Source organism: Silene latifolia, chromosome 6 (assembly GCF_048544455.1).
Source record: "Silene latifolia isolate original U9 population chromosome 6, ASM4854445v1, whole genome shotgun sequence".
Lineage (NCBI taxonomy): Eukaryota > Viridiplantae > Streptophyta > Magnoliopsida > Caryophyllales > Caryophyllaceae > Silene > Silene latifolia.
In genome coordinates this window covers 24,194,486-24,219,587 of record NC_133531.1, presented here as the reverse complement: position 1 = coordinate 24,219,587, position 25,102 = coordinate 24,194,486, and the positions used below count along the sequence as shown (strand labels likewise).

Below are 25,102 nucleotides of genomic sequence, written 5' to 3'. Positions count from 1 at the left end.
TTTCTTCAAGAGTTTCGGGATGACTAACTGTCAACAAACACCCCGCACGATGATCTGCATAGATTTCCAAAGCCTCAAGGGCTAATAATGATCTATTAATATTATTATTCCCAGAATTGGGGATTTGGGAAATTTGAAAATGCGTGTGAATGAAATCAGGATCATCAATAATAGAGCACCAAGAATTTTAATAGGGATTTTGCCGGCAATTTTGTGAAAATCTGAGTCCAAATTTCGGGTGGGAAGAAATTGAATTCTGAAATCTGAGTCGGATGATTGTTAGTGCTTGATGAAATTGGGGCCTGTTCTGTTGTCGTCATTGTTTTTTTTTTTTTTTAAAAAAAAGAGGGATTTTGGTTGAAGGAATGATTGCAGGTTGTCATATGATTATGCGGGATTTTTGTTTATGAAGGGCGTCTTAACGGAAAATTTCAATCCCCTTTTCGACTCCGTCTCAACAATTGTTATTTGTTGAGGTGACTTTGAATTAGTCATGTAAGATTAACTAATTGTTCCATTTCATGCTTTGCATTTCACATCTTGAGAATAAAGATGAAAAATTTCTCATCTTTATAAGTGTCTTTCAAAATATAATAAGACGGCGCCTTTTGGGAAGGAGTTCAAGAAAGTAAATCCGTGAGGCTTGGCCCAAAGCGACAATATCGTATTATTATGGGTTGTGGACACAGATGCAGCAGATGCCCAACACAGGATATTCACGTTTCCGCACAATCAGACATACTAAAATTGCACAATCGGACAAACAACGATTTAAATTCAAGTACCACCTCAACATTGAAACGGAGAAAGCAAGAAATAGAAAGAGCCATACAACAGTTAACTAACACACATTCCTTCTCTTTTGCAGCCACATTGCAAGGTTGCAGGCAATTACAATCAACAGAAACAAAATGAAGAACATCAAAGCCAAACAGCGACAATAATATGCTAGAGGAACGAGTAGCGATAGGACATATCCATTGTTTACCAGCATCCATAGTATTCTTCACTCATGGGAATGACATCAGATCCTTGGCTCCGTATCCTTTCAACAACACCAAGCTCTCTGAATACATTTCCAGTTCTATACTCGAGTCATCCTTAGATTCATTCACTTTCTGCACATGGCGAGTGACAATGTTGTAGGAACAATTCCCACAAATAAGACGGTCGCCACCATCACTCTCACAATAGAACACATTATTCCATGGGAACGCATAGGGGCTGAATACAATATAACCATCCTTACTCGAAAACCAAATAGTCCATTCCTCCTTTTCCAAAACCCATACGCCGGAGCTTCTATTGAAAATACTGAAAATCGCTAGTGACTCCCCAAGAAGAAATAGAATATTTAATGGGTCTTTTTTGTACAAAGCAAAGGGCAGTTCAGAACAGGTGAATTTTTCCGTATCAAAATCAAACGAAACAAGATGAGTTGATTTGGTCGGCTCAATACTCGGCCCAGAAGATTGATCTTTTCCGAGCCAATGTGCTTTCCCTTGAAAGTAAATTGCATTTGATTTGTACATGTTGTGATAACCCCTTAACAAACCCTCATAATACGAAAACTCAATATTAAATCCATTGTTTCTAACTGTCCATTGTTGATCACTAAGTGTAAAAACTGCAACATGCATCTTAGTAGTCTCATCACCCTCACCTTTTCCATATTTCATCGCAACCACTTTATAATCGTTAGTATCAGGGGCGAACCCAAAAATATACATAGCAGTGTCGAGCAAATTTGGAGGAAGTGGGGTTGTGGGAATCAGCAATGATTTGCGAATACTAGGGTTCCACAATCTCAATTCTTTCTGATGAAGAGGACCACATCGTTGCACCACTAATAGCAACCCGTTACAACGCCCTAAAATGAAGTATCCATGTGCAGCACCCGTTTTCTTAAATATACGACCGGTTTTTTCAAGAGTGTTTGCCTGAACAACTGTCAAAGAGCACCTCTTTTCTCTATTGCTGACCGAGTTCTTAAGGACTAAAAGTTTTTTATCCTTGTCGCAGTTAACACGGCTATATTTAAGATGCAAGGATACAAAATAAGGATCATCAATAATGAAGCACCAATATTTACAAACGCACCTGAATCGGACTAGGGATTTCGCTGGCAAATTTGTGAGGATTTGAGTCAATACTTCTGGTGGCATGTAATTGGATTCAGACGGCGAGAAATTTGAGTTCATTTTCTGAGGTGATTTGCAATTTGTCGTCATTATTGTTTCCGGAGCAATAAGTTTAGCATCGAACAGCAAGAAATTGATGAAGACAAATTATAGGCGATTGGGTGAACAGCAAGAAATTATCAGGGACGAACTATTGTTTGTTTATATACTGTTGCTATTATAGAGCTTGATTCTGATTCTGATTCTGATTCTGATGATTATTTTTCCTTTGATTATTAAGGTTTTAGTTTATATCTGTTGTAAACAAGGATAATTTACAATCATCCCAACTAAGACTAATTGTTTTTCATTTGATTATTGAGGTTCTAGTTTCCTATTATTGGCGGACCTCTTGTATTGGCCGTATATTTGGGGATAATTAGGAAAGAAATCAGGATTAAGAGGGAAAATAAAAATTAGGAAAGGAAATCAGTATTTTTCTTGTAAATAAATTATTACTTCCAAATATTGGATTATAATCATTTAATTTAATTAATTAATAAAACAAAATACTCCAGGTATATTTTCTTCTAATTTGAAGGTGGAAGACAATGGTGGAAATGTAGCAAATTATCCCCATAACTTATCAACTATGTGTAAATCAACTCCTTAAGTTTTACTTGTAGCAAATTAGCCCATAACTTTCAAAAAATGTGTAATTAGGCACAAATCAAGTTTTTTACCATTTTTTTTAACTAAAACCTATTGTTTTCTATTATAAAAACAAATAAATACATTTCTTAAATAATTAAATATAATATTTACATATTCAACGAAAAATGCGAATCAATTTTAGTATAAACAAAAATGTAATCATGTAACTTTTCATTGTAACATCATTAACAATTTTCATATTAGCAACATTTTTCACCAAAATAAATAAAATAAATATGAACATGTTTTTAAATAATCAAGAATTGTAGGATTAAAATCTAATCCATAATTTTGATTTTCAATAACAGTGAAATATTTAATTAGCAAATTTTATTCTTAAAAATAAAATATGTGGTTAATTGCAAACTAGTTTAGCTCCCGCGCAATGAATGCGTGGTATTTATAGAGTTTTTACTTTTATATTACTTAATAATGCCAAATTAATACTTCATTAATTTTTCATATTTCATGTCATTATATTTTGATATGAGAAAAAAAAATTGAACTGTAAATTATTCAAAAAAACAGAGTAAAATTGAACTGCAAAATAATAGTGGTATCTAATTAATTGTTCATTTTCTCGTTATTGTATATTTTTTCGAGAAAAAAAAATTAAAATTGAAAATTAGTTAAAGAGAATTGAGTAACGTGCTGAAATGTATTTTATAAAAACTATTTTTTATACCACAAAACTAATGATTCCAATTTATTAATTCTTTCATTTGTTTTGTCATGAAAGTAATCAAAACGATTTATAGTTTTGTTTATACATAGCATGAGTCAAGTAATTCTCAAATAATAGCATCAATAAAAGATTTAATAGTTTATAGCTTTATATTATTTATATTTTAATTAAAATACTATAGTTTAGTGTTTAGTGAAAATTATAAAATTTGATGAAAAAATTAATATTTAGTGGAAAAAAATTATATAATGAAATACATTATAATTATTAATTACCTTATTTAGTGAATACAATTAAATTATCAATAATTTCCTTATTTATAAAGATGCTTTTTGGAGGGAAAATTTTGGAGTTCACCTATTTATTTAGTACATAGGGGATTAAGAGAAACTTACGGGGTTGATTTGCTACATTTATAAGTTAAGGGACTATATTTCCCAAGACCATGGCCAAGGTTTTCCCTCATATTTGTCATATGGTATAAACGCTAGGTAAAATAAAATTATTCCTGTTCTTTGATAGAGGTATGGTTTTCTCATGTTAAAAGAGTCGGTAATGTAGTTAAAAGAGTCGATAAATAGTTGGAAATGTCGCTTACTTGACCGCTAGATCTTTAACCTCCAATGGGATGTTGGAGTATTGCTGCAAAATTAGTTTAAGATATTTCCTATTTTTTAGATTATGGCCTTATGTGTCAAAATAAGTTAATTAGTGGCTATTATAACTCCTAATTATATGGCATTAAGTTAGTGGTATATTAGTTGTTTAAAAGAGACGGTTTATCATTAATGTTCAGTGAGGGACCTCTTTCATATGAGTTGCTTAGGTTTAGAATGTAAGCCTATATAAAGGTCATTAGAGCATCCGCAAAGGTGGGGAGGTGCCTCCCCATATGTCCTCTCTCTCCTCATATGGGGCTCCTCATTGTTGCACAAAGCTCCCCAACATTTGGGGTTCCACTGTTTTTAGAGGAGCTTCCCAAAAAAAAAGTAAGACAATTTGTGTTACTTTTGGGAAGGTTCCCAAATTTTTGTGTGTGAATTGGGGAACCCCATTGTTGCATAAATGTAATTATGAAATGGGGAGGGTAAATGGAAAAGTTAGTGGAAAATGAGGTGGACGAATAAGAAAAGGAAAGCGAAGATATGGGAGGCTCTTAGTTTTTTTTTTTTTTTTTTTTTTTTTTTTTTTTTTTTATCGTGGTCCCAAACTCGTGTGCTTCTTGTAGTGAACAATGGCGAAACATTTAAAAATCAAAGGACTTCGAATAAATGTAACGTCATACAGAAGATTAGCAAGTGATTGTTTTGGTAAAAATTTACCGGTTAGTTGTTTCGATTAGTGAGTCAAAGTGACCGCCTATAACTACGAGCGAATTAAAGAATTACGGTGCAAAACAAAGTAAAAGACAATAAAAGAGAGATCGACACAAGGAGTTTTTGGTGACGCGGAAAACCCGGTGTGGGAACAACCGCGGGGGGAGTCGGAATCCCGCCAATATTAGCACTATAATCGGAATATTTTAGCCAGTAAGGAAATAACAATGGTATTTTCTCTAGTAATTGACGGAAATAATTCTTAGGATGAAGATGATGTAGTCTTGTTGTTGTGTGTTGCCTTGGAATGGAATGTCTCTTGACTGAATTTGCTCTTCCTTTTATAGTTGCTGTTTTTAGGGTTCAACTCCAACAGGCTCCTCCGAATTTGTTTCCTAGATTCCAGGGGCAGTTACCTCATTTTTAGGAGTCAAATATGCTGACCATTAACTCCTTTGACTATTGCTTTTACTCACATTAAGTGTGTTGTAAATCTCTTCTTAAATGCTCCACTAAATGCTCAACTAAATGCCTCACTAAATGCTAGCCGTTATTTGACCAAATCCTCCATTAAACCCATATTATTCTCTCCAATCCCTATTTTTATGCTAGCCGTTATTGACTAACTCCCCAACTTTCTCCTCCTTTTAATGCTAATCTTTATTCCTCTCATATAGCTGCTTCCTCTAGGGTTTCACTTCCTCAGGCTCTTCCGGAATGAGGCTCCTCCGGAATTAGGCTCCTCCAGAATCAGGCTCCTCCAAAGTCGGATCCTCCGACTTAGGCTCCTCCCGTAATCGAGCTCCTCCAGGGTCAGGCTCCTCCAAAGTCAGGATCCTCCGGAATTAGGCTCCTCCAGAATCAGGCTCCTCCAGAGTCAGGCTCCTCCAAAGTCAGGATCCTTCGGAATGAGGCTCTTCCAGAATCAGGCTCCTCCAGAGTCAGGCTCCTCCAAAGTCAGGATCCTTCGGAATGAGGCTCTCACAGAATCAGGCTCCTCCAGAGTCAGGCTCCTCCGGAATGAGGCTCTTCCAGAATCAGGCTCCTCCAGAGTCAGGCTCCTCCGGAATGGGGCTATTCCAGAATCAAGCTCTTCCAGAATCAGGGTCCTCGACTTCTATGTCCAGTCGCCCAAAAATAGGAAGTATGTGAGTTGACCCTTAAACCATCATATGACTCAGATTCGTCCACGACATTAATCCTCCCAAGCCTCGATTGTCCACTCGTTGCTTGCCACGTGTACCGATATGAAAATGTGAATTTTGCCCATAACAATTGCCCCCAATTTTCTTCCTCAGCCTCAAGATGAGGAGGGAAATTAGTCTTTCAGGTTCTGGATGTTGTTGTCATTTTGTCAGAACAAATATCTGCCTGTTGGATACACCGGGCATAGTTCTGAACCCCTTCTCTGTACCCAGACTTGTACTCGAGATTTTTACTTAAAGCCCCTGGTGGTCTAATTTGCTCGCTCTTGCTGGACCGTTGTATACGGCTCTGGCAGACTGATTTCTGGGTCTCTTTGTTTGTGCTGGTTCGGAAGTAAGGCTATGTAGGTACCTAGGCGGAGCGCTGCTGGTAGATTCTTATTGGAGTGAGGTTGACAAGTAGGCAAAGCTGCCTCCTCCATTATCTTCTTCCAGGCTCTCTATGGTTCTCCTACTCTGGAAGTAGCAGCAAGTAGATGCTGAAGGATGCTGATTGACGTTGGGTCCTGCGGATGGAACTGATGGATGCAGGGCCCAGCTGGGACCAGCCTCCTCCTGACTTTACCGTTCTGCCTCTGAGTGTCAGGGGTAATTCTGGTGGTGAGAACCTCGAGCAGAACTTGCTCCTGCAGTTAGTATGCAGCTGGTACCTGAAAAATGTCAGTGATGCAACATAGGTGTATGCGATGATATACTAATGCATGATCCACTCTATATGGTGGCTAGACACGTTGTGACCTTTATATGCTTTGAATGCAATGTCTATCAATGTGTCGTGAGAATGATCATGTTTGAGCGTGTGTTATAATGTCGCGAGTGTTCTATCTTTGTTTTGTATTATGCCGTTTCTGGCGTACTTTTGTTTTATCGTGCGTGCACCTTTTTTCGTTGTTTTATTTCCGGCCTTCGTTGATTGGAGGCTCTGGGATTTAGTTGCCCACTCTGTTCAGAGGAGCCCCGCTTGCGTGGGTGATGAGTACTACAGGAGCCTCGTTCGTCCGATCTGTGGGGTACTCAACCATAGGCCCACGCTTCACTGGTAGAGTTGTATCTGGTAGACTGTGTACCAACATATGTCGTCTTAAAAATTGAGGGTGCTGGCGATAAAGCCTGAAACCCGAGTCCGCGAGTTGCATCCGTAGACTATGTACCAAAATATGCGAGATCTTTGGCGAATTCTTTGGGAGGCTCTTGCCCCGCATGTCTTGCTCGCCTTTCTTTGTGGAGGGCATGCAAAAACGGCCTGCTTCGATCACATTTCTCTTCGAGCAATAACTAGTTATGTTCCGGCGGGTTGTAGAATGCCCCAGTTCCTGCACATCATTTTTGCAAGTTTTTTCTTCCATTATTTCATTTTATCTGTGAGAATTTGGTGTTTCAAAGATTCTCGTTCTTTGCATGTCTCCCGGATCCTCAGTCGTTCGGACTCATTGATGGTTCAACGACATGCACTGCCCCCAGACCATGGATCTCTACCCTGCCAAGGATCACAATGCAAGATAACGAACAACCAACCACTGAATACCTCACCTCCTTGTTGATCCTCCAGAAATTGTTCTCTCTGAATGTTATTCTAGAAGCAGAGTCGTCTGATGGATCTTCCAGCTAGCATGGTTATCTATTGGATCCAGAAAATACGGTCCCGGCTTGGATGTTGCCCCCCAGGAGTAATAAGAGCGTCCGCCCCGATTAAGTCCGTAATCGGGATCATGCCTGGTTTTGGATGGTTTCAGGTGCTTGACTTTCAGGGACTACTCAAGCTTGGATGATCAGGTCCTCTCCTGGTACCCTGATCTATTCAGGTAGCAGAGACTTAATGACATAGTATAATGTATCTTTGAGCTTCTTCCCGCCGTCGTACCACTACTTGCACCGACTTCCACCTCGATTCTGGTAGATATTGGAACAATGGTTCTCCCGAATCTGGTTTGCCACAAGAGCCTCTCTAGATGTATGGTCGCACCATAGGTAGCCCTCCCGGGCCCCGAGTCTTCCTCGAGCCGCATAACAAATGATTGCCTTTGTTTGTACTTCCTCGAAGGTAGTGCATGGATACTTGGTTAGGTCCTTGTATAAATCTGAATTCTCAAAGTGGAGTCCTTGGCGGAAGGCTTCGATAGTGGGCTATGTCACACCGGGGAATTGTTACCTTCTCCTCCCCGTTGAACCTATTCAGGAAATCTCGGGTAGTCTCCTCTGGTCCTTGCACTATTCGATACAGTGTTGGTTTGCTTTTCTCGGTTTTGCGTTCTTGCGAACTAACCGCTTCTTTGGAAGGCGTTAACTAGGTCGGCGAAGGTGCTATGCTCTTGTTGGCAGGTGACGAACCACCGCAAGGTCGCTCCGGACAACGTGGACCGAACCCCTTGCACATACAAGCTTCCTTTAGGGACCCCATTTGCGTTATCACCATCATTTTCTGCTTGTAATGGTTGATGTGATCGAGAGGATCCGTGGTCCCGTCGTAGAGTGTCATGGTTGGTGGTACACATCCTTTGGGGACACCAACGAGGGCTATGTCATCCACAAAAGGGGAGTCTCGCGTAGCTATTGCGTCTTTGCCTTCTCCGGGGTCGTGCTACGCCGAATCCTGTACATCGTGTCCCTTAACTCCTGGTACTTCGCTCCAAATAAGCTACTTGTTCCTGCAAGAGGGTTAGAGGGAGGCGGAAAAGAGCCAACAACAGACCTCCGAACCAGGTTCCTCCGGGAACCGATTACTGTTTGACTCGCCAAAGGTGTGGTGTGAATAACGGTTCCTGGTTGGCATTCGGTGCTCGCCGAGAGGAGGTTCCTCCAAGCCAGGTTCCTCCAGGAGAAATGACACTTCTTTGGATTCATCACGTTAGTGCTGGATCCTGGATTCCATCCTGTCGCCTGCTGGATGGGTGTTCCTACAAGAGATTGCAAGTTAGTCCCTGGCAAGCTATTAGACAAATTACTACCTGGTGTCTGCTGCAGACTGGGTGGTCGATCAAAAGACAGGAACCCTAATCCGCTGGGCTCGATGGCTCCTCTGGGTGGTACTCCTTCGAGATCCAATCTGGTGATCAGTTCTGGTGGAATCTGCCGGAATGACCCTCCACTGGTGGCTGAAACCGCATTCTCAGGAGGTGGAGGTAGTGGAGTAGATGCTGGCCTAGCCTGTGCCACCATTGCGATCTGGTTTCTGAGATCTTGATTGTCCTTCTTCAAGCTTTCAATGGCCCGGTGTAGGGTATCCATTCCTTCTAGCACCACTCGTATTGGATCTGGTGGCGAGGCTCCTGATTTCTTGGGAATTCCTCCCGATCTTTGCCTCCCGGGATCTGGGTCCTAGTAAGGACTTCACTCTTTCTTGGGCCGCTCTCCCTGCTAGATTCCGTCACACTGGATGTTGCTGATGCTTTAGGTACCTGCGGTGGCTTGAAAGGTGGTCGCATGGCTTTGGGAGACACGCTGACGGGGTCCATCTGGCTGGTCGCAAGTGACGCGGTGATTGGTCCCGTGGATGCTGGAAGAGGCCTTCCACCAGAAGGTTGAGGGGGTGCTCCCTGGGTGCTGGACGGATTCGAACTGGCTCCAGACATAGAGATGAATAAAATTGCGCTTGCGAAATTAGGTTATAGAGAATGATCACTATGCCCCACGGTGGGCGCCAAATTGTTTTGGTAAAAATTTACCGGTTAGTTGTTTCGATTAGTGAGTCAAAGTGACCGCCTATAACTACGAGCGAATTAAAGAATTACGGTGCAAAACAAAGTAAAAGACAATAAAAGAGAGATCGACACAAGGAGTTTTTGGTGACGCGGAAAACCCGGTGTGGGAACAACCGCGGGGGGAGTCGGAATCCCGCCAATATTAGCACTATAATCGGAATATTTTAGCCAGTAAGGAAATAACAATGGTATTTTCTCTAGTAATTGACGGAAATAATTCTTAGGATGAAGATGATGTAGTCTTGTTGTTGTGTGTTGCCTTGGAATGGAATGTCTCTTGATCAATTTGCTCTTCCTTTTATAGTTCTTTTTTTAGGGTTCAACTCCAACAGCTCCTCCGAATTTGTTTCCTAGATTCCGGGCGATTACCTCATTTTTAGGAGTCAAATATGCTGACCATTAACTCCTTTGACTATTGCTTTTACTCACATTAAGTGTGTTGTAAATCTCTTCTTAAATGCTCCACTAAATGCTCAACTAAATGCCTCACTAAATGCTAGCCGTTATTTGACCAAATCCTCCATTAAACCCATATTATTCTCTCCAATCCCTATTTTTATGCTAGCCGTTATTGACTAACTCCCCAACTTTCTCCTCCTTTTAATGCTAATCTTTATTCCTCTCATATAGCCGCTTCCTCTAGGTTTCACTTCCTCGGGCTCTTCCGGAATGAGGCTCCTCCGAATTAGGCTCCTCCAGAATCAGGCTCCTCCAAAGTCGATCCTCCGAATTAGGCTCCTCCGAATCGGGCTCCTCCGGGTCGGGCTCCTCCAAAGTCGATCCTCCGAATTAGGCTCCTCCGAGAATCGGGCTCCTCCAGTGAGTCGCTCCTCCAAAGTCGGGATCCTTCGAATGAGGCTCTTCCCGAGAATCGGGCTCCTCCAGTCGGGCTCCTCCAAAGTCGGGATCCTTCGAATGAGGCTCTCACGAATCGGGCTCCTCCAGTCGCTCCTCCGGAATGAGGCTCTTCCCGAATCGGGCTCCTCCAGTCGGGCTCCTCCGGAATGGGGCTATTCCGAAATCAAGCTCTTCCGAATCGGGGTCCTCGACTTCTATGTCCAGTCGCCCAAAAATAGGAAGTATGTGAGTTGACCCTTAAACCATCATATGACTCAGATTCGTCCACGACATTAATCCTCCCAAGCCTCGATTGTCCACTCGTTGCTTGCCACGTGTACCGATATGAAAATGTGAATTTTGCCCATAACAGTGATAATGGATAATCTACCGCCAGTGAGACATCTCCGAAATGGAGGGATAGGGAGTGTAGTGAGCTGCTGTTTTGGCAGTGCAAAACGAACAGAAAAATTGGGTGGAAACGAACAGAGCTGTTTTATCACAAGCTGCTTCAGGTTTTGCCAATTTAAGTGCATTTTCCGACATTTTATTGAGCCCCGTCTCACTTGGTGCTAAGCCATTCTGAGGCAATGTTGGTTGTTTCCTGCAGAATTAGAATCCTGCTCCATTGTGCAGAAACCATTCTCAAATTTATTGTTACAAGACACATTCAGTTTTTACATGGAACTTCGGCTTTCAATCTGCAGAGCCAGATTTAGTTATACCGGAAACTAAAATAAAAATAGACAATGACGGAAATATTAATATACGCAATTATATTCATTTGTTAAACAAGAGTAGGAAGAAATAAGAAAAAACAACAAATGTGAAACAGAAAAATCTAGTCATAAGACTGATAGGAGGAACTAAACGGCAAGAAATAAGAAATCTAGTATTTACCAGCATCATCCATAGTATGCTTTCGTTCATGTGAACGACATCAGATCCTTGACTCCGTATCCTTTAAGCAACACCAAGCTCTCTGAATACGTGTCCAGTTCGAAATCAAAGCTTTTAGATTTAGTTAACTTCTTCACTTGGCAAGTAGCAATGTTGTAAGAATACTTCCCACAAATAAGACAACCGGCACCATCACTCTCACAATAGAATACGTTTCTCCATGAGTACTCAACCAAATACGAGCTGAATACCTTACAACCATCCTCGCTTGAAATTCCCGTAGACCACAGAGTCCATTCCCCCTTTTTCAACACCCTTACGCTGGAGCTAACACCAGAAATACTGAAAATCGCCAGTGACTCCCCAAGAACAAACAGAGCACTTGATGAGTCTGTTTCGTACAAAGCAAAGGGCAGCTCCGAAATGGTGAATTTTTCCGTATCAAAGTCAAAGGAAACAAGATGAGTTGATTTGTTCCGCTGACGACTATTACCATATTGATCATTTCCGAGCCAATGTGCTTTCCCTTGAAAGTAAATCGCATTTGATCTATACTTGCGGTGATAACACTCTAACAAACGCTCAAAATACAAAGGGTCAATATCCAACCCATCATTTCTAACCGTCCATTGTTGATCGCTGAGTCTATAAACTGCAACATGCATCTTAGTCGTCTTTTCAATCCGACATTTTTCAAATACAATCACAACCACTTTATATTCTTTACTACCAGGGGTAAACCCAATTAAATACATAGCCCGGGGGATCAAATTGGGGCGAACTGGGATTGCGGTAAGAATCAATGATTTGCGAATGCAAGAGTTCCACAATTGTAATTCCTTCAGGGAACAAGAAGGACTATATCGTTGTACTAATAACAACCCATTACAATTCCCTACAATGTAGTATCCATAGAGATCCGATATCTTTAGAATGCGACCGCTTTTTTTAAGAGTGTTAGCGTGAAGGATTGACAAAGTGGACATCTTATCCCCCTTGCTTGCCGACCTCTTAAGGACTAACATTTTTTTATTCTTGTCGCAGTTAACACGGCTATGTTTATGATGCATGGATACGAAATAAGGCTCATCAATAACAGAACACCAAGATTTACAGACGCACCTGCATCTCATTATGGATTTCGCTGGCAAAGTTGCAAAAATTTTAGACAACACATCTGGTGGCATGTAACTGGATTGAGACACCAAGATATTTGAAGTCAAAATTTTGGAAGATGATTTGCAATGTGTTGGCTTCCTTGCTGTTGTCATATGGACGATTGGATGAATTGTAACAAGTGGTTAGGGTTTTTGGTAAGTAGTATACATGTGGATGAATGATTTATATTTACGGCTTCTTACACGTGTCCTTAGGTAGGGGTGAGCACTAGGCTCTGTTTGGCAAAACTAAATTAAAAGGTAAATTGAAACTCAAAAAAGTAGCCGAAAACCGAAGTTAATCAAACCCGAAAAGGTAAGCGATAAGGTAAATAAAATTAGGAGGCGATAAGGAATCGATTATATAAAATTGTGTCTGACAAACTAGCTGAAAAGGTACCTCATTTTGGTAAAATGACGGAAAAAGATATGAAAATTATTTAATATTATAGAATAAAGGGGTACAAAATGGAAAATAAGTCATTTCAGCTACCTGATTTCTCAAATACTACCTGAGGTAGCATTTCATTTCAGGTACCTTATTTGACCAAATAAGCTACTTGCCAAGCACTTGCAAAAAAATCAGGTAGCTGAAATTTTGGTCAAATAAGCTACTTTGGTCAAATAAGCTACCTGAAGTGTCGTGCCAAACGGAGCCTTAGCATAGGCCCAAGACCGGATCAGAGTACTGGATTGGATTGAATCGGACTGTACTGATGCCCGAAAAAATAAATTAAGTGGATCCTACTAAGGACCTAAAATTTCCGGTCCTGAATTGGACTTAACCCGAATTGAAAAAAAAATATAAATTGAAACTCATTAACTTTATACTATAAAAATATTTTCATTAAAATATATTTCAACTAATTATTTAATTCTCTTAACTAATTTTCAGTTCTGCCTTTTATTTATCAAAGCAAAATAAAAATATAAGAAATGTAAATAACTATAAGATACCAATATTATATATATAATTTTATAAAAATATTAAACTATAAGTACCGTGCATTATATGCACGGGGTCTAAACTAGTTAGATATCAAAATTTCATCAACAATTCTGAAAATAACATGAAACACACAATTATAAATGTTATGACAAAACTAACATTTCATACCCCCATAAAATTGAAGCTAATATAATAATAAATTGCGGAACTAAAAGTTTTAAAGCAACAACAACTTTAACAACAATTGGATCATTATTGTCGAATAATTCACCTATTAAACAATATTATACAAAAAATGTTATGTCATCCCCCCAAATTTTCCACCTTTTAGGTCTCATAAGAGACCGTCTCCCACTAATTTAGTGGGAGACATAATAGGGAAAACAAAAAATCAGTGGGTCCCTCACCCTATCATGTGAGAGGTCTCTCAATAACGCTATTGAGAGACCGTCTCTCCGAAGTTTTTGTGTAAGTATATTTACCTTAGAAGAGCTTAAAACAATAAATAATCTTGATATCACCTAAATGAGAACAAAACAAATACATACGCGAAATTGAAAATGTGAAGAACACTTCATAACCCAATGAAACTTCCAATAAAAAAATAAAAAAAATAGTTAATAATATCGGTGACACATACCATTCTACTAACGATAGAGATAAGAAATTTTTTGCTTACAAATATTGCCTTCCATAAAAAATATATAAACAATTGAGGATGCGTTTTATGGCTATTAAATATTATTTTTTCATTATTATCAAATTTAATATAGGTATAAATAAAGATCAAGTTCATGACTTTTGAGCATCCATTTTTCATTATTATGAAGTTTACATAAATATGGGAAAATGAGAAATGGTATGTAAAAGGTTTGCATTATTGTTGTTGTTGTTGTTGTTGTTGTTGTTGTTGTTGTTGTTGTTGTTGTTGTTGTTGTTGTTATTATTATTATTATTTTTTTTTTTTTTTTTTGCAGAAAGTTTAGGATCTTCTCATTAATAATGGGAAAAATTTGTTACATGATCCATACCATTTCTACAAGGGAGCCAGTGTGGCTACCTATAAAATAAAACCAGAAATGAAAAGAACATAATCTACCAAAAATACTACTCCTCTATATTAGGACAAGTTCTGATGCAGACTAAGTACTTGACCCTCCTTATAATGTTGGCAGTAGCAGCACGAGCTTCCTTGAAAATCCTCTTGTTTCTTTCAGACCAAAGTAGATATATGACAGACAGTAATGCACACCTGCGCTGATTCTTAACCCAGCTCCCCCCTGTTATGATTACTGCATGTGAGAGTTTGGGCCAAGGTAGTAAGACACGGGATCTTCAGCCAAGAGGCTATAGAGTCCCAAACTTCAGCAGAATAGGGACATTCAAAGAAGAGATGGGCAACTGTTTCAGCCTGGCATTCACATAGGGCACACCTATTGACTAAAACCAGACTTCTGCTGCAAAGATTGTCCACAGTAGGCAACTTGTTTTGAGCAGCCAACAAGCCAATGACTCCATGTTTAGGGTAGATGGATGAGTCACCCAAAGTACGAAACATGGAGATCTTGGGCCCTTTTGGCCTGAGAAGTTCATAAATTTGATCCTTATAGTCCTTAGCTTCCATAAGAGTCTTAGCAGCTGCAATACCACCAGTGTGTTTGAGAAGCTCATCTCTGCAAAGAATTATATTATGCCAGAACCATGAATGAGCAGCAGTTGGTTTGAAAGTCCAAAAGTCAGCACCCTTAAGAATATATGCACTAACCCAATGGACTCATACATTACATGAGTTAAACTGAAGCTTCTTGATCCAGCTCATCAGTTGGGTTTTGTTCCAACTTAGGATCTCCTTAATGTCCATCCCCCCTCTCTTCTAGGAAGGCAAAAACTATCCCAACTCTTGAAAACATGCCTTCGAGTACCATCAGCTATACCCCACAGGAAGTTCTTACACATTTTGTGAATTCGTTTAGCAATTCCTTTAGGAAGTCACTACTACAATTATTCTCAACGAGGACGGTTCAAAACCGTCTTTAATTGTTAATCCAACCGTCCTAAATTCACCCGTCCTCGTTGCCTAAGAGGACGGTTAACTCTAAGTCAAACCGTCTTGTTTGGTTTATAAAAGCAGGACGGTTGTTTATCTGAACCGTCTTCTTTTTATTTTCTAAGAGGACGGTTGTTTATCTGAACCGTCTTGTTTTTGATATATGGCTCGCACAATTTTTGTGCCAACTTTATGACGCTTTATCAAGGAACCGTCTTCTACACATTTTTGCGCCAATTTTTGAAATCATATTCGCGCCAATTTTTCAAATCAAATTCACGCAAATTAGGGAACCGTCATCTTTTTATCTTCTTTGAAACCAATTTAGCGCGTAATTTATGAATATTTCCGACACGGTTTGGGCACAAGTCAGTGCAATTTCACCACTAGACTTGTTAAAAATAAAAATCGTTTCATTATGCCGTATACGTAATAGCCGTATACCTCAAATATATCCTGTTACATTGCTGAAATCCCAACAAATTTTTCATTATAATCTAAATCTAACCAAATAAATGGAACATGTTTCAACCAGCAAAATACATACTACAAACAATTAATCGTTTAACACAAGCACTAACACGAGCCGGGTATTTGGGAACTCCTCAAACATGACCAAGATGCCCAGCCTTGTCGAGTGCCTTAACAAGTATTCTTCCTGTTCTTTGGGAACAAACACACCCGCCTTCTTCATGTCTTTGTTTAGTTCTTCCTACACTGATTCATACCAAATAAAATAGTTGTATACGATATTAGCTACACATAATAGTTTCAAAATTTCAAATAACAACTGAATTGTCATCCTAACTTACTATTTTCAATGTGACTTCCTTAACATAATCGGTCATATCTCCATTCTCTCACTTGTGAGCCCTTAGCCAAGTTAAATATCGATCAATTTTCTCCAATGGACGCTCTTTTGCGACAAAGTCCAATTTCTAAAAAAAACATTTAACCTGAGTTAGCTAAAATATCAAATAACCATGAATGCAAAAGACTTAAACAATTCATAAATAACTTATATATACCTTAAGTTAGCTCAAATATTTATACTCCGTATCAAATATTTAAAACTTTTATCAAACAAAAGACTTAAACAAGTAAAAGATACTCCCTCCGTCCCGGTCAATTGTTGTCCTTTGGTTTTGGCACAAAGACCAAGGAAAGAGGAATAGGCCAATTACTAAATGACAAGTGGAACAAATTGAGTGCGAATGATCAAATCTCTCATCAAATTCATTCTTAAAATAGAAAAGGCAACAATTAACTCAGACACCCTAAAATGGAAAATTACAACAAATGACTGGGACAGAGGGAGTAACATACAACTTTCTTCTCAATTCCTCGATATTCTCCTCGAGAACCATGGTATTTTTTTTCTTCTAGGCCGCAATCTTCTTGTTTTTCTCCATAATTATCTGTAAATAGCAATTTTTAGCCTAAAACATCGTCTTACGTTATATAATCATCAATTGGAAAACTCAAAAACAGCCGTTTACATCACAAAAAAATGTCTAACAACATAGAACCATTTAATTGTTGCCTTTAAACATCAATTTACATCACAAAAAACCTTACTAGCATCAATTTGCAGCCTCTAAATATCATTTTACATCAGAAAAAGGCGTGCGACAACATCAAAACAGGTCCATGAAAGTGTGGAACTTCTGGTACGCTGAAATGTAGGGGTTATTCTTTAATCTCGATATAGAGGCCGATGATTGAGTGGAGGCTGGGAGTGCTGAGTTAATTACTAGGAGAATGGTAGCGTAGTTATATAGGTATATCCATCAATAAAAACGTCTTTGACCAAGACATATTTCTTAGCTTATGAGCATAATACCTATTATTTTTATCAGGGCCTTTCGTCTTTTCCCAATATGATATAAAGGAATTCATGATATTCAATTTCTATTCAATAACTCACTTATAAAAATTCTGAAACTGCTCAAGCCCACAATCCCACCGAAACCTAATCATTCCAAAATCCCTTCAAACAGAAGAGATTAAACTTTAAGTTTAAGTTACTAAAAATGAGTTCCGAATATTCGATTTCTTGTATTGATTTTTTATTTCAAACCTTTGTAAAACCATATTTAAATTGTTTAGTGTGCAACTAATCGGGACAAATGTGCTTTGCTTGCTCTATTGTTCCATATTCTTGGTCTATTGTTTGTGTGAAACAAATACAACCTTTGATGGTGTAGAGAACCTGTCCGGACATTTGTGATATCGTTGTTGTATGTCTTAGAATTGAACATGTAAAATTCCTATTTGTCTCATGCTAAAGCAAGTCAATACCAGTAAGTAAATGTTTCAGAGCAACACAAACTTACTATATAGGCAAAATTTAGCCTACTTGAATTGGGAATGTAAAGCAAGATTACAAACTGCTTGTCCACAAAAAAAGTCTAAGAAGGACTCGTATTTGTTTGACTAAGAAACATGTTTAGGTGGACAGTAAGCTTGACCCAAAAAAGTACATGAGAGTAAAAAATTATTAGTAACATAATTGGGTCACATGTTAATAAAGCAATCCAAGCAAGATAGATACTCCCTCCGTCTCGGTCAATTGTTGTCCTTTGGTTTTGGCACAAAGACCAAAGAAAGGGGAATGGACCAATTACTAAATGACAAGTGGAACAAATTGAGTATGAATGATCAAATTGCTCATCAAGTTCATTTTTAAAATAGAAAGGACAACAATTGACTAAGACACCCCAAAATGGAAAAGGACAACAAATGACCGGGATGGAGGGAGTATATGCTTAGCATAATTCTTAGCTTTAAAATAGAATACCCACTTGTTGAAAGTAACTACCAGTTAGTTAAAATTTCACTTAGCATCATATTTGTATGTTTGCTTAGCACTATACTCGTAGTTGATAGCGGATACTAGTTCAGAACCTCAAGTAATACACAATCAAAACAAAAAAATGTGTGTGAATGCGGTGACTTGGGGTAAGTAGGTAGATATAACGATGGCTACCAGTAACTTCAATTAGTAACTCCAATCAGTAATGCGGGGAAGAGAAGCAAATAGGGAAGTATTAATGCATACTAATTATAAAATAAAATGGATCAAAAAGTGAAATATATACCAGAATCTAGGGTGTACCGGAGTTGAGTCTTGCAGCGGCGGACTGAGTGGAAGCATAGTGACTGCGGTGACTTTAGGGAAAGTGAGTAGATAAGCGGTGGTAGTGGCGTTACTAATTACGAGGACTGGGGGCGATTGTTTACAATCAGGGAGATGAAGGAGGGTGGTGGTGCTGACCTAGAGCAGTGGTGCTGAACTAGGGGCCGCGGTGTTGCGTTGAGGCGATGATGAAGGAGAGTATGGTGGTGAGAAGAGACGATTCTGCTATTTATGCCTAGGGTTTGTTCGATTGAATAAGAGAATTGAAAATAGGTGTTTAGCGTTTTTAATTTTGATGAAAAATAAGGATGACGGTTCACTGACATAACCGTCTTAGATATGATTAAGAGGACGGTTCACTACTACAATTTTAGGCTAAGAGGACGCCCCTTAGAGTACGGTTGGGAACACAACCGTCTTACATTAACCAAATAATTTTGAATATAAAAAATGACAGAGTTGATGAGAGAAATTTTCCCAGCATAGCTTAGCAAAGAGTTGGCCCAGTGAGAAATTTTATTCCTAATTTTATCAAGCAGAGGGATAAACACACGCTGTGTTAGCCTAGCACTGAATAAGGGTATGCCTAAGTACCTCACAGGAAGGTCTCCTTCAACATATCATGTGGTAGCTAATATGTGCTGCTTCAGCTGCAGAGAAACTCCCCCAAAATAAAGATTTGATTTCATAGGATTGACTCTAAGTCCAGAAAGAGCAGCAACCTTGTTCAAACAGTGGTCCACTGCTTGAATAGAGGGTAGATCACCTCTTGTAAATACAAGTAAGTCATCAGCAAACATCAAGTGTGTAAGTTTGATCTTGACACACTTTGGATGATATGAGAAACCAGAATGGGAAGGAAGTTGCCTTAGCAGCCGTGAAAGAACCTCCATACACATTGTAAATAGGTAGGGAGATAATGGATCTCCTTGCCTAAGACCTCTTTTTCCAGGGAAAAAACCTTCAGTAGAGCCATTAAAACTTATAGAAAAGTGAGAAGAGGTGACACATACCAGAATCCATTGAGTAAATTTGGCAGGAAAACCAAAGTGGACCATGCAGTTAGCTATAAAAGACCAATTAACAGAATCAAAAGCTTTTTGAATGTCCACCTTGAGAATGCATCTAGGGGTAATGTAACTTCTATGATATTTAAATGCCAATTCATGAGCTAACATTGAATTATCAAAAAGCTCTCTCCCTTCTATGAAAGCAGCTTGTTCCAAACCAATAATTCCCCCTAAAACTCCTCTCATTATGTTGGCCAAGATCTTGCTCACAGTCTTGTAGTATACAGTGCAGCAAGAGATGGGTCTGAATTCAGTGACTGAATGGGGAGATTGGTTCTTAGGGATTAGGGCAACCAGGGTAGAATTAGCAGCTCTGGGCATTTTACTAGTAGCAAAAAACTCGAGAACAACATCACAAAAATCTTGTCCTGTGGTTTCCCAAGTATCAACAAAAGAACCAGAGGTATACCCATCCATACCTGGACTTTTATTCCTGTATATGGAGTGAAGAGCAGCTTTAATTTCAGAGATTGTGACCTGATTATCCAGATGGCTGACAGATTCAAGTGTATTGTGAGCAAACAGATCTACAGGGAGAGGTTGCACTTGTTCCTCAGACCCAAGCAGATGTTTACAGTAGCCCACAAAAGCTTATGCAACCTGTTCATGGCCTTGGGAAAGTCTCCCTGTAATATCTGCAATGGCCCCAATAATATTTCTTCTTTGTCTTGCAGAAATACTAGCATAGAAGTACCGTGTGTTGGTATCACTGAGCTGCAGGTGCTGGATTTTGGCTTTCTGAGCCAAAAAATGCATTTCAGCTTTCTTTAGTCACATATACTCAGAAACAGTATCTTTTTACTTAGCCAGGAGAAGCTGATTGAGTAGGGAGGATTGGAGAAGGAATTGACACTGAGTAAACCTGGCCTTAGCCTCAGTGACTCTCTTAGTTATGCCAGTAAAATCACTATGATGAAGCTTTTTTAGGGAGTCCCTAAGCCTTCTTAGTTTAGAGAAAAGAGCAAAAGTCTTGGAGCTATAAACAGCTGGAGACCATTGAGCAGCTATAATAGATCCAAAGTCAGGAGAAAGAGCCCAGCAGTTGAGGTATTTGAAGGATCTAGGAGGAGTTCTTTGACCAAGAATGGTTCAATGGGGGCATGGTCAGACACTCCTGCTGGCAGAAAAACCACAGTAGAAGCAGGGACATGTGAAAACCAAATGGGATTAACAAGAAGTCTATCCAGTTTTGCCCATTTAGGAGAGGCCACCTGTTTGTTATGCCAAGTGAAAAGACCTCCTGTATAGGGATGGTCAGAGAGATGACAAGCAGCCAGGCAATCTCTGAACTCTTGCATCTCCTTATCATGAACCTGACAACCAATCTTCTCATCAGCTTCCAGAGAGACATTAAAATCACCCAAGCAAATCCAAGGTAATTGTCCAGTAGAAATATTATTAAGACTATTCCAAAGACTAAGTCTCTCAATAGCCCTATTCAGAGCATAAACAAAAGTCACCAATATCCTCCTTTGTGTAGCATGATGGAGTAAGGAATAGTGAATGAACTGAACACCTCTATCAAGCACCTGAACATCTACTGTTGTAGGATTCCAAAGGACCCAAAGCCTACCCCCAGCATGCTCAGCATAATTAGTTTCCAAGAGAAAATTACCAAAAACACTTTTATAAATAGCCTTAGCTAGAGTTTTCTTAATATGAGTTTCAATTATTACTCCACAGTCCACGTTATGCGTTTTCAAGAAGCCTAAAACCTCCTGCTGTTTTAGGGGGTCATTTATCCCCCTCACATTCCAGGAGGAAATGATCATTGGGGTGATAGAGGGGGAGGTTGCCCTCCTGGCTCAATCTCCACAACAATCCCCTGTCTATACTACCAGATACTTGCTCTTGCTCATCTCCTATGTTAACTACCACTGGTTCAGTGGCAAGAGTTGAGAATTGGTTGTCCAATGTGGTAGAGGGAATAACAATAGCTGCCACAGTTGTTTTCTTAGGAGTCTTCTTTGGTGGGGTCACTGTGAAGCCTTTTGTATCCTGGACAGGTTTAGCAACTGGATCAGGCTGAGGTGCAGATTTCTTTGGCTTGTACACCTGTTTAGGTTTATTTCTGGAGCACCAGTCCTGGGTATGCCCTATTCTTTTGCAGGAACGACAATAATGGGGAACCCATTCATAATCAATCTTCTGCAAAACAGTGCCTCTGTAAGGAGTCTGGAGGGTCATGCCTTTAGGAAGGTCCTTGAAGAGGTCAACCTCCACCAAAATTTTGGCAAAAGTTATCTTACTCTTAGATGTGGTGGGCTCGTCTGCACATATTGGACGACCCACAAAACTGGCTACCTTGCTCAAAGCAGCTTGAGACCAAAAACATGGGTCCAGATTTGGGAAGAGCACCCAAATTAGCACTGTGGTGATCTCAGACAACTCCTCTGCCACTGTGGATGTCCAAGGCTTGAAAACCAAAGGGTATCCATTGACATTCCAAGTATAAGCCTGGATAGTAGCCATATCATCCTTTGTTAAGAACCTAAAGTAATACCATCCACGAGAAAAATAGAGAATCTCGGGCGTAGTATTCTACAAGAGATGTCTGCTTTCCCATGACAGTACCAACCAAAGTACTACTCCAATATTCAACTTCTTCCTCAATATCCCCTTCATCAATAACAACCTCTCTATCACTACCCTTGACAAACGATAAAGACATACCCTTACCAGTCAACTTTAAGGCTTGAACATAGGGTTTCTTAGGAGGTTGAGTGACTTGAGTCGGTGCAGTAACCACAGGAGTAGATTTAGCCGGAATAACCACAGAAGGAGGAGAAGTTACCTTTTCCTTGGACGCCGAAGATGTCACCACAGAAGTGGATCCAACAACTGCCGGAGAAGATGAAGAAGCCATATAATCCCCTAGCACTGCAGTACCGGGTGATCGTTTCGAAGAATCACCATTAATTTGTTGACCATCCGTAGATTTATCAGGCACACGAACATTTCAACCAGTTATTTTGGGCGGCCGGCCCCTTGGCATGACGCTAAGTGAACCACTCAAAACGCGATTTTCAGAGAGTTTTTCTAGTCAGAGAAAGAAGAGAGAGAGAGAGAGCCGAAAAAGATTGTTATTATTATTGTTATTGTTATTGTTATTATTATTGTTATTGTTGTTATTGTTATTGTTATTGTTATTGTTATTGTTATTGTTATTGTTATTGTTATTGTTGTTATTATTATTATTATTATTATTATTATTATTATTATTATTATTATTATTATTATTATTATTATTATTATTATTATTATTATTATTATTATTATTAATTTTTTTTTCTTACAAACTCCACTTTGTATGAAAGTCGTTTAAAAAGTTATCTTGTATATGTAATTAAAATATGACATATTGATGATGATAGATATTTTGGTTTTCCTTTTAATTATATTTATAAATTTGTAGATATTAGTAGATTTATAATCCAAATCATGAAATTTTTTATTTACTGCATATAAGACCTTTTAGCTACTATCTTTATGGTTAAGGAGGACTTAGATGAACAAATTGAATGATTTAAATGATGAGAGTAAATTCTTAATTTATTTTTATAATTTAAATTACGATCTTATGGTTTTCATACAAAAATAAATATTACTAAACGTTATAATGAGTTTTAATAAATTTATTAAAGTAACCTTAATATTAACAATATAAATTAATAGAATTTAATTATGATAATCCTACATGGCAAAAAATTAAATGTATTAAGTTACCTTTTAACTATATAGTTAAAATATGACATATTGATGATGATAGATATTTTGGTTTCCCTTTTAATTATATTTATAAATTTGTAGATATTAGTAGCTTTATAATCCAAATTATTAGATGTTTTATTTACTATATAAGACCTTTTAGCTACTATATTTATGGTTAAGGAGGAGTTAGATGAACAAATTTAATGATTTAAATGATGAGACTAAATTCTTAATTTATTATTATAATTTAAATCACGATCTTATGGTTTCCACACAAAAAAAACTATTACTAAACCTTATAATGAATTTTAATAAATTTATTAAAGTAGCCTTAATATTAACAATATAAATTAATAGAAGTTAATTATAATAATCCTACATGGCAAAAAATTAAATATATTAAGTTGCCTTTTAACTATATAATATAGATTATATAGATTTATAGATGTGACATTCGTAATGCAATCGTGGCTTTTTCTTCGCCTATGTGGCTTTGTCTACGTGGCCTTTTAAGGTTACCCTTTTAATATAGTTTTATAGATATTAGATTCTCTTACTTATTTTTAATGGTTGATCATAAAAACCATAAGTCATGTCCATTCGGTTCGGACCTAAATTTTTCGGTGTTGACCGAACTAGACCGAAAACCGGAATTTCAAAAAATAAGGATCAAAGACCGGTCCTAAGAAATTCAGTCCGTCTCGGTCCAGACCAAAAAGTGCGGTCCAGTCCATCTTTCCACCGGTTTTAGGAAATCTGCCGTTTGTTTTTACACCGTTTGTTCATCCAGCTATGGTGCCTACTGTTATGCCTTTTGTTTATTTCTTCCCGGGTATGCCGTTTGTTGCACCGGTTTCATGTCTACCTACATTGGATTTTGGGCTACAATATGAAATAATGGAGCAGATTAATTATTACTTCAGTAACGAAATTCTAGTTAAGGACGTATATTTGAGCAAGAGAATGGATAAAGATGGATGAGTTTCTATTGACGCGATTTCAAATTTTACTAGGATTAGAATTTGACGAAAGACAGACGCTTAATAATAGAAGCGCTATGAGGCCCTCGACTGTTGTCGAAGTACAAGGTAATGAAATAAAATTGAGGGATTAGTATATTATATAGGGGAAGTAATGGAGGGAAATATTGAATAAAATGGGGGGAATAAAGAAAAAAATGAAATGGAAAAGCCATGTTGCCAATTCCATGTAGGCACTTAGCGGCAAAAGAGACGGTTTAGGGTGGATTGGCTACATATGAGAATAACTAACTAAGTTTAAGGGTACAATTGGGAAAGTGCCACACACAAGGGTACAGTTGGGAAAAGTGAAAATCACATGGACACAGATGGGAAAAATCCATATAAATATACGATATTCCTTATTTCCTAATAAATATATATTCCTTATTTCCTAATAACCAGGGGCTAGATCATTTTTTTTTAAGAAAACCTCGAAGGGTATTAATTAATTAATGACAAACTAGTTTAGATCCCGCGCAATGAATGCGCGGTATTTATAGAGTTACTAATATAGACTCCGTACAATATGTTT

The 25,102-nt window shown here is 38.4% G+C and overlaps 3 protein-coding genes and 1 long non-coding RNA gene across 4 annotated transcripts; all 4 read right to left on the bottom strand.

Moving 5' to 3' along the window:
• Window positions 1-1,010: 1,010 nt before the first annotated feature.
• LOC141587817 (F-box/kelch-repeat protein At3g23880-like) lies at window positions 1,011-2,231 on the bottom strand. Its single transcript, XM_074409285.1, has one exon. It carries the CDS (start codon window positions 2,229-2,231, stop codon window positions 1,011-1,013), a length of 1,221 nt encoding a protein of 406 aa, XP_074265386.1.
• Window positions 2,232-11,433: 9,202 nt separating this feature from the next.
• LOC141658660 (uncharacterized) lies at window positions 11,434-12,590 on the bottom strand. Its single transcript, XM_074465555.1, has one exon. It carries the CDS (start codon window positions 12,543-12,545, stop codon window positions 11,502-11,504), a length of 1,044 nt encoding a protein of 347 aa, XP_074321656.1. The 5' UTR covers window positions 12,546-12,590; the 3' UTR covers window positions 11,434-11,501.
• Window positions 12,591-16,044: 3,454 nt separating this feature from the next.
• Window positions 16,045-19,074, bottom strand: LOC141658659 (uncharacterized). Its single transcript, XR_012549337.1, has 4 exons — window positions 18,730-19,074; window positions 16,955-17,046; window positions 16,441-16,566; window positions 16,045-16,345 (listed from the first exon to the last, which is right to left on the bottom strand). It is a non-coding gene; the product is annotated as an uncharacterized LOC141658659 (long non-coding RNA).
• Window positions 19,075-19,387: 313 nt separating this feature from the next.
• On the bottom strand, window positions 19,388-22,703 carry LOC141587816 (uncharacterized). Its single transcript, XM_074409284.1, has 6 exons — window positions 22,341-22,703; window positions 21,589-22,294; window positions 21,075-21,479; window positions 20,700-20,841; window positions 20,438-20,575; window positions 19,388-20,330 (listed from the first exon to the last, which is right to left on the bottom strand). The coding sequence occupies exons 1-6, from the start codon at window positions 22,701-22,703 to the stop codon at window positions 19,388-19,390; spliced, it is 2,697 nt and encodes an 898-aa protein (XP_074265385.1).
• Between the last annotated feature and the right edge of the window lie 2,399 nt (window positions 22,704-25,102).